At 34.8% G+C, this 12,932-nt stretch overlaps 1 protein-coding gene and 1 pseudogene across 1 annotated transcript; both read right to left on the minus strand.

Annotated features, from left to right (window-relative positions):
• Positions 1–488: 488 nt before the first annotated feature.
• LOC111393969 lies at positions 489–3,281 on the minus strand. The gene is made up of 2 exons (XM_023019761.1): positions 3,023–3,281; positions 489–2,186 (listed from the first exon to the last, which is right to left on the minus strand). Exon 2 carries the CDS (start codon positions 2,011–2,013, stop codon positions 832–834), a length of 1,182 nt encoding a protein of 393 aa, XP_022875529.1. The 5' UTR covers positions 2,014–2,186; positions 3,023–3,281; the 3' UTR covers positions 489–831.
• A 4,884-nt stretch (positions 3,282–8,165) lies between these two features.
• LOC111393148 lies at positions 8,166–12,704 on the minus strand (annotated as a pseudogene).
• Between the last annotated feature and the right edge of the window lie 228 nt (positions 12,705–12,932).

The following is a 12,932-nucleotide window of genomic DNA, read 5'->3' on the forward strand; positions in this document are numbered from 1 at the left end:
CCTTGGAAGGCTATGTTATTATTGTTGAGGCCCAATTATTTGAGTCGAGGCTCGATCCACCACTTAGCCCTAATTGTAACTTATCTTGTTTGGACACTACCCTTGGCATATATTCCTCTCATCTCTCGGCCTCCATTTCAGAGTGAAATCCCCTCTTTGTGAGTCTCTCCCTCTCGGCCGTTCCCTCCTCCCTCTCTGTGACCTTTGTGGTTGACATATTGTGGGTATTTTCTTGGCCTTCTCCTTCCTATATCCATAGCAACAGGACCTTGGTGGCACAAGGTGATATTGGAGTTGTCTCAAGAATGGTGTCGGCGTTTTGAGTAAACTGAGCCCAGTTTTTTGGATTGCTTGGCTGTGGAATTCGGTCCTACACTATACATATAAAAAATAAAATGTTGCTCGACTTTTTAAGCACAGCCAAACATTCAGAATTCTCATCAAGTACGCGAACCATGTAACACAAAAGGAACATTTTCATTGCTCAAACCATGTAAGTGAAATCCGACAACAAGAATTCGCTTAAATCGACGATTAGATAACTAAAGTTGCATATGAATTTTTACATGTGTAACACAAAAGGAACATTTTCATTGCTCAAACCATATAAGTGAAATCCGACAACAATAATTCGCTTAAATCGACGATTAGATAACTAAAGTTGCATATGAATTTTTACATAGATATATGCGCAAGCGAAAAATGATAGGATTGAACCAGAAAGTAGGCCCAGGATTCATATGCCAATCGTCTCTTAGACAGAAAAACTAGAAGGATACTTCAAGTCGTCAACTTTAGTCATTGGTTGCTAAATATTGTTCGTTCCTCAATTTAATTCATGTAAAATCGGCCATCTTTAAGATCTTGAGTTCTTACTGACACAATTTCCCCATCGGCTTTATATTTCCCGTGGCTATTAATGCTGTTGACCAAAGAGCATTCTGGCATTGCATGACTTCCCCCGGAAAATTTCCCGATGCCATTGTTCGACCGAGTGGAGACTATGCTGTTATCCATGAATGAATTCTCGAAAAAAGTTTGACTCTCCAGACCACCCTGATGAAGTGGAAATGGGAAGCCGATGTTAACGCTCGATGTTTGAGAGTAATGTAGGCCACGAAAACCTGTAGTTTTGGAACTTAGGTTAGAAAAACTTCCGATTTGTGCTTCTTGTTGGAATCCCGGAAATCCAACGTGAATTTTTCCATTTAATAATTCTCCTGCCTCTATTTCCGAGCTTGGTTTATTCAAGGCTGCTGCTGGTAGAATATGATCATTCAAAGGCAAACTCAAGCATGATGAAGAAACTATTTCATCTGAATCCTCTGCCTTTTTTGTAGGTAATCCTGAAGCTTTCCCTCTGTTTGGCTCCTTTGTTGGAGTTGCTTCAAGAACTTGGTTGTGGATTATGCCCTCTTCAACAACTATCGGAAATTCATTTGTATTAGAAGCCACATTACTTTTACTCTTTTTACGTGACTCAGATCGACGCTTAGTCCGGTATTCGTTCTTCCGAGAACATTCAATATCCTTCTTTTTTGGCCGCAAAGATGACTTTGTAGACATCAACTTTCTCATCTTGTCCCTCATCCGTCCAAACATTTTCTCTCTTGCCACTTTAAGTTCGCCTATTAAGGAATCCGTGAAGTTCTTAAAATCATCCAACATTACCATCTCTTCGGTCCTGAGATTTCCATCTGCATTTTTTTTTTCTTCGACAGAACGTCCCCTCGTTTTGTTTTGCATGATGTTTTTCTTCCTTTTCAAGGTTGCTCTCTTTTTGATACCTTCCACACACTGGGTCGCATGGAGCTTATTATTCCTTTGAGATCTTGGAGTACCATTGACTTCATCTTTTTCAGGCAAAACAATATCAAAAACTAACTTGTGCTTCTTGTGAACTGGCTCATGACTCGAATTTGATTTGGAATCATCACTTGACGAGTCAACATCATCCTCTCTACTCCTAAACTCCCATATCTGCTGAAATTTCTTGTCGGGATTCATTATCATGCAGGCACCGACTGCCAAATATAAAGCTTCACAAACCAGTGATTAAACGAAAATAAAAACTACATCAATGTTATTCCTCCGAAGGGACAATTGGGACAAGGGATCACACCACAATTCTTGTCAAAAGCACTTCTTTGAGTTCTTGAGTTAGTTTTTGACAGGCCCTTTGCAACCTGAAAAATGTTGGAGAGAATTACTTAAGCCCTTATTAATTTCGCATTAGTTTCAAAGATAAAGCCAAGTCATTTTTTGCAGGGAAATCGTCATTTATTTTTGGAGAAAATCACACCAAAAACTTTCCAACATTGCTTTTCGCCAAATCTTTCATGTCAAATTAGAACCTACAGGGAATGGTTCACAGAATAGTTACAGGTGGTGCATTGGTAGCACGTATATGGGTGATTTCTTATTTTTTTTCTCCAATCACACAACAACACTGGTATTTAATAAAAAAAAATTCGTGAAACTCTTCTGTAGCACGGTCCATCAAATTAGCATCACGCACGAATAAGAAATCATAAGTACAATTAGTTTAAGCCCGTGATATCGATCTATAAAACAACATTTATCCTTCAAACAAGACGAAATCTTTCTCAAGAATCAATAAAAGAATTAAGCTGAAGCCATCAATATCATTTCAATTGTTCTAGAAAATCATATCAATATAAACTGCAACTTAAGAATATGATTAATCCATCTCACAAAATTAATGGAAATTATGCACAGTACTCGGCCGGCAGTATGATAAACAAGATTATAATTTTTTTCTTCTCTTATTAATATCCAATACTCTCCAATCTTCCATAAAAAATATACTATAAAATAAAACCAAACAGAAGCATTTTTAGCAACTCAGTCAAAATATACAAAATCTTGATGAAACCCAGAAAATACAGCAACTTCGGAAAAACATGCAAATAATAATTATAATAATGCAACTGAAAATATTAAATATCAAAACAAACTATTTTTCTGTTAACGCAATTCTTTGATTATGAAGTAATCGTACCATGTCTCAGCAGAAGAAATAGTTCGCACCAAATACTTAACCCCAACTTCTATTTCTCACTGTCATTTCTCTAATTCAGTGGCTAATCCAGCTTTGAATCAGTTTTTATTTAAGGGGCTCCACTCTCCAAATGGAATAAAAATATCTAATTTTTATGTATGTTTATGGAAGCTATCAATTTGGGCAGTATTTGGTTGGGAAGTAGAAGTAGTGAATTGGTAAGTGGGAAATTATGGGGTTGGCAGAAGACAAGTATAGAATTATGGTATTCGCCTGATTTCGTATCTAATTTTTAGTGATGAACATTGTTTAATTATTATATAAATAAAATTTTTTTGGGTTATTCAAGAATGTTTGTGATAATAAGGTTAATAATTAGAAATCTCGTTTAATCGTGAATCATATCATATTATTTTCATTTTAAGAAAGTTTTCAGACCTAATTAAAGTCGGTCAAATCTTCATTATATCTTGATTGATTTACCATTTTCCTTTTCTTTTTTTGTTTCAAGAAAGTATAAGACGTGATTGTATTGAGTTGAATGATAAATCTCATTTAATTATTATTTCAATATTGTTTCTGTTTATGTGATTTCTTTTTCAAAACAATTTGACACGTGATTAAATAAATCTCAAAACAATTCATATTAAGCATAAGAGCCTGAGTAGAATAGCCCATTACATTACATCCAATAGAGGAAATACCCTCAGATGCCATGGAAATGGTTGAAAAGTTTCATTTCCTCCAGGGAGATGATAGCTTGGGGCTGTATGAAAGTCTCGTGCTAGAAAGTAATATCACGTGTTCAATGTCCGACTTGTATCTGACATCTCACTGACACACAAGATGGTGTGTACTTTTTTATTGTGGAACATATTCGAAACAGTGCTGAGTTTATTGACACATTGTAGCCGACTTGTCATGAGTATTTAAAGTTGTTGGAAACAAAAATATAATGGAAAACTAACTTTGGTAGATTTAAAATAGATCGACAATAGGTTTGAGGAGACTCGCTTTGGTGGGTTCTTTCATCGGCTACGGCTGATAAATGTTAGGAAGCATGTACGTAAACACTGGAAAGAAAATATATGTCATTAATATGAAAAATGCTACTTCGCACAAATTTAGGTGACAACGGGAGTCACATTTAATTTATGAACGAATCAAAATGCATCAAATATCATTCAACAATTACAGGTGAATCATCACTATTGCCTAAACTGTGCCATAAAGAATTACTTCTAAATTATACCCATAGGATTTGCTTGGGAGTTTCAGGGTATTGGTTATAAACTTTTTTAAAATACCAATTTTTGATTAATTTGAATAGCAGTTTTTAAAATAGTCTAACATATACTTGAGAATTTATCATTCACTGATTTTGAAAGTTTTTTAAAGGAATAATTTACATATATGTCCCTTAGCGAAATTTTTAGTTTATAATTTCTTGTACAAAATTTTTTTACTCATAAATGATGTTTTATTTATAAGAAATTTTTTTCAATATTTAAGTTAAAAAATTAAATAAAGTTAAATATTTAACTTTAGTGGAATAGACTTTAGGTTAAGCCCCGTCTCTGTCTCCTTTTGTTGTAGCCTTCCACGTGACATCCTGTTATAAACTTTGGGAAAATTGCAGCTAAGATACTGAATTTTTCATTTAATAACAGAGTTGACCCAAATCTTTCATTTGTGCCAATCCAAGTACCAAACCTTTATAAAATTTGTAGTCCATGTCCAAAATGACGATTTGTATCAGTTTGACCTAGAAACTGTGAGAAACCATTAGTTGACCCCATAAATGAAAAAAATTATAATTTTGACCATACAAAACAAGGGCAATATTGTCAAAATACATTTTCCCTATTAAATCAAAAAATAAACCACCCACACCAATCTACTTCTTCTTCAACCCTTTTACCCCAAAACCAAAACCACCCCCACTTAGTCGTCAGCCACCACCACCACTGCCACCGTTGGCGCCACAGCCTTCTGACATCCCAAATAGCCAGGTCCAATAGAAAAAGAAGATTCTTCTCGCTCCCCAATCCCACCCCCATACAAAGCCAAAGCCAAAGCCAAAGCCAAATCCAAATCTAGAGAGCGACAACAAGGTATTACGATGGGGTTCTCGACTCCCAACTCATTAGACACCCTTGCGCTGCAAGAATGGATATTGGACTATAATAAGAGAAAATATTTGATAAATTCGAGAATTATCATATTTTTTCTATAATAACTTGTAGTTGCTCCAAGACAGCAAGCAAACATGTAACAAATGGCTTATGTATTTAAAATTTTGAACTGAAGGTACAATCATCAAAAGTTAGAGAAAATATTTGAAACAAATCAATATAAAAACAAAAATAAGTGAAGATTATACCGAGTTGCTATCAGTGAAGTGTTTGTTTTGGAATTTGGCATCATTCCTACTAGCAAAACAAGAAGCTCAAATGGTCACTCTTCCAAAATACCAAAATAATTAGCAATTTATAATTTTTCAAAAATGCGAAAATCATAATCGGCATCTAGTCATTTTTCATAACTCCGACAAGAGGGTGGATTCAGACTGTTGACCTCCAGAAATGTTACTCTAATGTGGCCAACAGATCTCAAGACCTCTCACGTCCAAACAAGTCATATTCATATACACTAGGACAAATCGTTAGCACGTGGCCTTCTCCGATGGGGTGGAGTCGACCGCCCACACTCCGACGGTTAAGTCAGTTTTGGTAAGAAATGTATAAGTGTGGGAGAGCTTTTAACGTGAGCCTCCAATGTAGAAAAGGGGATCGGTATTAGGAGTAAATAAAGGGTGTAGAAAGTCAAGTTATATTATCAAAGTTTAAACTTGCATTATCTCTCGAATGACACCGAGTGTTATCTAATATGAGTTTCATTTTATTTAACAATCATGTTATATGTGCAATATCATTTACACCTTTCTTTACACTTCTCCACACGGCAACATTTAGATTCTTGATTTTAAACTTATCCATCATATCACTGCAAAGATTTCCTCCACACGGGAGTGAATGTCACCCAAGTAGTAAAGGAGGTTGTACATATATCATTATTCTTTATTTAAGGTACAAATGATAGATTCTACGTTAGAATCCCAACTATCTTAACTCAAAATCGATTTATTTAGGACTCTATCAAACTTGTATTGATCTACAACATATTGAGTACAAGATGAACTTCAAAAGACTAACCTATACGTGACAAAATCAATTTACATTATACAAAAAGGACAACTTTCTTACAAGATTGACATATTTGGCAGCAATATTGAACGAAATTGAACCTCACAATAGACAAGATTTCAACTTTTTTTCTTTTTTAAGTGTCCAGTCCAAATCCAGCTGACCAGACATGCCGCATGTTCATCCTGCAAAAAAGATTGAGCCCAATCTCACAACTGAGAATCTTATGTGTAAGAAAGAAACCACGAAGAAACATCCAAAAAATTTAAGTACCACCAAAAGATACCTTCAGCTTACGCAAAGGATTTCCTAGAATAGTATTAACGACTTTCTAGCAACCCACAGAAACATAACAAGGCAAGCAGTTACAACAATCAAAATCGACATTCAGCATAGATAATTTCATTTTTACGCTTCTTCCTCAGAGCATGCGGTCATTAGAAAGAACTATATAACGAGCATGTTTGGGAAAAAAAAGTTGTTGTTTTAGAAGTTGGGATCCACAAATTGTGTGGACCAAAATTCCTAGGTCATAAGATGGAAATTATTTTTGCCAAACATGCTTATCAACGTTCTTCTTCCCTTACAAGTTTATGTTTGACAGAGAGGATTAGATGATATTAAAAAAGAAAAAGAAGTTAAAATCATTTTAATCATATTGTCTAGCCTTGTTGAGTCAGTGCACCCAACCCAACATGCACTATGAATAACACAGCTTCATATGTTCCATTAGAATTATTATTGTTGGAAAAATGAGTTGAATGGCTAATTTTGGCAAAAATTTTGATTGGGACTCGTTTGTTTATTTTGGAAGATCAAAATTGATTTGTGTTCTCCTCCGTGAGAACCTCGAAGTCATATATTTACTTGTCAAAAATGATCATCGGCTGAATGAGAAATTGGAGCTCAAATTGTGCCAATTAAAAGGAATTTGTGTGTTGGAGAAGGTTTGACCGACATAGGAAAATAATGAAAATAAAGACCACTTTATATAGGATTACGCTTTGAAAGTGTATAGTCATGTGTAGTATAAAGGCTCTCTCCATGTGCACGTATAGGGAGAGTGCAAATCTGGATTGAAATAGACTTTGGACCTAGAACTTGTATGCGGACGTGACCTACGTATACGAATATCGGATTGGATTGATAAAAAATTGTACCCCTAGGAGGGCCTATGTTTTGCCAATTTTTTTCTTCCAACTGACCTTTTAAATTCCAAAACTACTGAAACCCCAATAGTTATTGTCATTATAATACAAGTTAATGGCATACTTATGGACAGAATTAACTCACCATTCATGGGGTTAAGTCTCTATATGAAAACCTGTTTTTCCACTATTCCACACAAGAAACAATACAGTTTTTGCATAGTTTCTCTTGGTTTGCATCAGTTTCTGCATAGTTTCTTTTGGTATGCATATTGCATAAATTTAAAGTCCCTTGTCTGTCTGATTTTTTTTTTCTTTTGGTGATATTGTTCTAACACAAGTTCAGTTCGCCTGAGTAGTAATTGAGGTGCTCAAATTCTATCCGTTACTCCATTGTTTCTTGAGAGACAAGTGTTCGAACTAAAAATCAAGCACCTACGGTGAAGGAGCAAATTTGTAAGGAAACTGTGTTCACATAAGTCTCGATTTCAAATTTCATTTGATTCTTTTCCTTGTTTGTTGTAATTTAGATTAACTTATTCTATTTTATTGTAATTAGCAAAATTATTTAATCTGCTATATTTTGGCTAATATTTAGTAAGCTATTGCAAATCCAGTATTTCTGTTGGTTACATATCTGGTGTGTACAAATTTGGTATTTCTGTGTGTTGCATATCTGGTATGTGCAAATCCGGTATGTGTTCATCCGGTATTTGTTACAGTTACTAATAATTTTTATTCTAACTTACTTCATTTCAGAAGATGATTCATAAAAATACAACAGCAAAGTTAAATGTAAATAGATAAGGAAAACTAGAACAACGTACTACCATGAAAATTCAATCACATCAATCCCAGCTTGGTGAAGCTCGTCTACATACTGCAGTGCTTCTCGGCATTCCTCCCTATCATCAAAGAACTCCTTCTTGTCGCCACATTCTATTTGATATGTTTCATGGCCTTGACCAGCAACAACCTGTGGCAATAGTTAATGGAAATGATAGAGGATTTCAATAATAAGATTTTTAGTAAATTTTTACCCGTCTCAATAGTTAGCGTAAATGTTTGAATAAATATGAGAAAAGCATAATGGTCATTGAGAACTTACAACTATGTTCCTCACCCATAGCAACAGCATACCGTACGGCAACTCGTCTTATATCATGTAGAAAAAGCCTATGCCCATTAGAGAGAGGTGGATAGTAATCATTTTCTCCATGTTTCAAAAAATCCTGCATTGTCCATCCTACACCGGCTAACATGTCGTCTAGTATGTCACTGGCGAGAATAAAATGATTTGGGATCAATACTTCTTCAGCATTTAAAGAAGAAAACACTAATTTCAGTTTTTACACAAGCACAAAAATACAAGTCCACATTCTTGCAGTTGAGAATGGAAGAAGGCGATGATATCATTATACAAAAGAAAAAAAAATGGAGAATAAGAAACTGTCTCTTTCTTAATAAAATAATTCACACTTCTTTTTTAATTTTTGGTGGGATAGAATACGGTAATACACCAATAAGATGTGACTAAACCTGACAAGTAATTTATGTTTTTCTAAAATTTTGGGTCAAGTGTGTGATACACATCAAAAAAGACATTTCAAATGGTACGTTGCCATAATCTATCAGATAATAAAATATGTAATAAAAATTGAAACTTAGTTAAAAATTTCTACGGAGTTAACGAAAATCTCTGTAGCAGGGACATTTCAATTAGGATAATGTGTCCGACGCGTGTTGATATTGGCACTCCTCGGACATCTATCTTAAACATTTTTCTTTTTTATTAAAAATATATAATATTTTTAATTCCAAATTATTAATATATAACAAATAGGTGCTCTTATTTAAAATATTTCAACAAGAAAGATTAATAAATATAAAATTAAACTTATACTATATAAATGAAGAATAATCAACGTATCAGCAACATATCGTATCAGTACTTTTTCGAAAAATCACGTGTTGACATATTCCACACATATCGTGTCAGGCATATGTATCCGTGTCGATGCATCATAAATGAAAATACATTACTAGATTCAATGACATGAGCGGAACCCTGAAATAATTACAAGGATCTTCATTTTTTGGATTGTCTGATGTCAAGATTGTAATGTAACTTTATAGGTTGCAATTTTTGTCATCATGGGCCTCTTTCCTCTGTTGCTCTCTCCAGCACAACCAAAAACTTCAGAAGGCACATAAGAATCCAGTCAAAGATGACATAGACATTTCTCCACAAAAACTTAAGCTAATATTTGAGCAATAACAATGGTCCTAAGTTTGCGTTTGTGTGAAGGCTAGTAATATACATTTAGAATAAAAATGCTCCAAATATCGAAAGGGAAATCTACCTAACACATCATGAAGGAAAACTGATTTTGATAAACAATCTATTTTGCAAAAATCGAGTGTACAGCAATCTGGAAATTCAAGAATTCCTCTTATGGCAAGCAAATATCAAGTTTGAAATTTTAGCAGCCACTATCCTCTGCCACTGATGAAATATATTTTCAAAATTTTCACAAGTTTTTTATTGTTCTATTATTTCGGCAACATATTTTGAATTCAATTGAACCTGGAAATTTAAAATTCAGATAATTGTCAGCTCATTTGCATGGTCTTAATTCTGTATTGACAAAATTTATTATGTAGATAGTGACCAATATTTGAGGTACCCTTCTACCAGATCTATTATATATTGCTCTTAGGCAACCTACAAACAGATCCATTCCAAGAACTTGGGGACTGGGTAAAGTGATCAGTCTCCAAATATGGGAGGCTCATTGCTAAAGCTGAGATAATGAAAAATTACTATTTAGGCAATTCAGAAAACGAGGAAAAAAATTCTCTATAGTCAAGATTGACCGAATTTGAGTACCTTTACACGATAGACTTCAACAAATGATAAAAGAGTAATGGCACAAATTATTGAGTCACATAACTGCAGTAAATCCCAAATAGGGAAGACTTGTTGTCTTGCAATATAGAATGAAAAATGAAAAATGAAAAGTAATGTCCACCTCCCATCCCACATCTTTCCCTTCTTTCTCCTTCCTTGGTAGGGAATCCCAGAGGTAAGGCATAATATTCCCTCCTTTCATGGTGTTTTCATATTCTTTAGTTAATAAGTAGGATCCATGTCTATCCCTCCACAATAACTTTATCTATTATTCAACAAAACACGTAGTGGTCAGTGTCCAACTGTGAAAAATATGATTGTGTTTCCAAAACTATGAAGGATTAGTAGTTTATTTACTAGCCAGAGGCAGGAGATTAGCTAATATCTAGTGAATATAATGTGGATAATGTTGAATGCGTGGACCCTAACATCTTGTACAATTTTCTTCTTGACCGTGGTTCGATCCCAAGGGGAACATTAGGAATTCGTACATGTATTAGGTCACTCACCCTAATATTTTCATACTATCTAAAAGGTATTCAAGCAAGACCTATTTGTATGTCATAGTAGAGAGAAACACGGAGAGGCATAACTCCAGAATACATTGTTCTCTTCTTTGATAGTGTGCAATTCTTTAGCGAGCTATGTGAACATAGCTCTCGCATTGAGAGAAACAACTTAAATGGCATATTTTATTACTTTTGTTTTTTTATTTCACATTATTAAAAGCTCTGGGTAATATGTGTTATTCGTTTAATCCTTGAAAAATAAAATGCTTGCTTTTAAATGTATATAAATTGAGATACTTCTAGCTTTTGACACACATATAAATATAAAAAAAAAGAAATAACAGCAAGCAAACAATGCGACTTTTAGTAGGAGAATAAATCACCAAAAAAAACTAGGATGAACCGGTAAAATGAAAACTCGCAGCTTGTAAAACACATACCGGCGATGACCCTCATTGGCCCAAGTTCTCTCACATAATCAAGAAGTCTGGACAATGTATTAGGCGTATGAGCAAAGTCCACGATTACTCGAAAAGCGTGTTCCTCATCTATGAACTCAAAACTACCAGGAATAGCATCAACCTCTTTAATTCCTATAACAATGTCCTCCAAATGGGCCCCAACTGCAATTCCAATAACTATAGTAGCCAAAATGTTGTAAATATTGTGCCTCTCAAGCAGACCCGATGTAATATTCCTTGTGGTGTATTGACCAAAACCTGCATCTCGAATAGAGATAATTCAAACTTCAAAGGATGATCATCAGCCTTCTTATTCTCCATTGCAAAGGTCACAACAGGTACATCAGGATTCCCTTGTGCAACAAAGAAAGCTACACTGAGGTCATTGATTTTAACAACTTTGCGATGGTGTTTTGGATCCACCGTCTTCAAAAAGAGTTTAGCCTTGGCATCCCTATACTCATCCTCAGTCTCGTGAAAATCCAAATGATCCCTAGTTAAGTTTGTGAAAATTGTAATATCAAAATCAACCATATCACACATTCCTAGTGCCAATCCATGAAAAGAAGTCCCCATAACTAATGCCTCTGTGCCGTTATGTACCATCTTTGCCATCAACTTTTGAACCAAAACAAAACAGCATCAGGGTGTTATCCCCATGGACTTAATACACCACAGTACTCAACATCCTGATCCCACCCGCTTGCTAAAACCCCCCATAGCCGATTGAATGGTTGGTTAGCCACTCAACTGTTCACTATACTTCCTCAACCCCATTGCCTCATAAATGCCCATGATAAAAAATGCAATGGTTGTCTTCCCATTTGTCCCTTGACATACTATTAGAGGAATATCTATAAAACGAAGCCGCCAGTGCAGCAAGCACTGTATTAGTATCCTCTACAATAACCAAAGCCTTGGACCCCAATGTCTCCTCTATATCAACCTTCTTACTAGCCACAACTACAACAACCACTCTCTTATCCTCCTCGGATAAAAACAGATGCCCGTCAGTTTTCCTCCCAATACAGCACACAAATTAATTGCAACTTGCAACAACTCGTGAATCATGTGAAATTCCACTGATTTCAACCTCTAAATTACCATATACTACTATGGGGACTACTTTATTCTCATCTAAAAGCTCCATTAAGCTCATTTTAAACTTGGGTTCCACAATTCGAGCCTTTGTTTTACCAAATTCATCAAAATCAATATCAAACGAAGATAACTTGCTCGATAATTCTCCATCACTAACCTCAAAATCAGACCTTTCGAAGCTTTCCTCGTCACTTTCATTCTCATTTTCATCATCAGAAATATCAGCCAACGCTTGAAGCTCTTTAATTTTGTCTAAATCTACTACTTCTTCAGGCTCTAATTCTGTTAAATGTAGTGTAAATTTGACCAAAAAAATTCTAGAAATAAGAAGAAGTTCCAAAATCATCAAGAAGCTTTAGAAGTATGAAGATGATGAATATATGACTTAGTCAAAACTCAACTTGGTTAAGCAGAAGTTTTTTAATGAACAGAAGAATTTTACATGGTTAAGGAAAAGCTCGCATTGGTTAAGAGCTATTAAAGAATTATGTAATTATCTTGAACTCTTCTTCTATTAAAGAAGGTGGAAGTTACTTAATCATTTTGAACTCTTCTTCTATCAAAGGAGGTGAAA

The sequence above is a fragment of the Olea europaea genome, chromosome 4 (genome assembly GCF_002742605.1).
Source record: "Olea europaea var. sylvestris chromosome 4, O_europaea_v1, whole genome shotgun sequence".
NCBI classification, from domain to species: Eukaryota; Viridiplantae; Streptophyta; class Magnoliopsida; order Lamiales; family Oleaceae; genus Olea; species Olea europaea.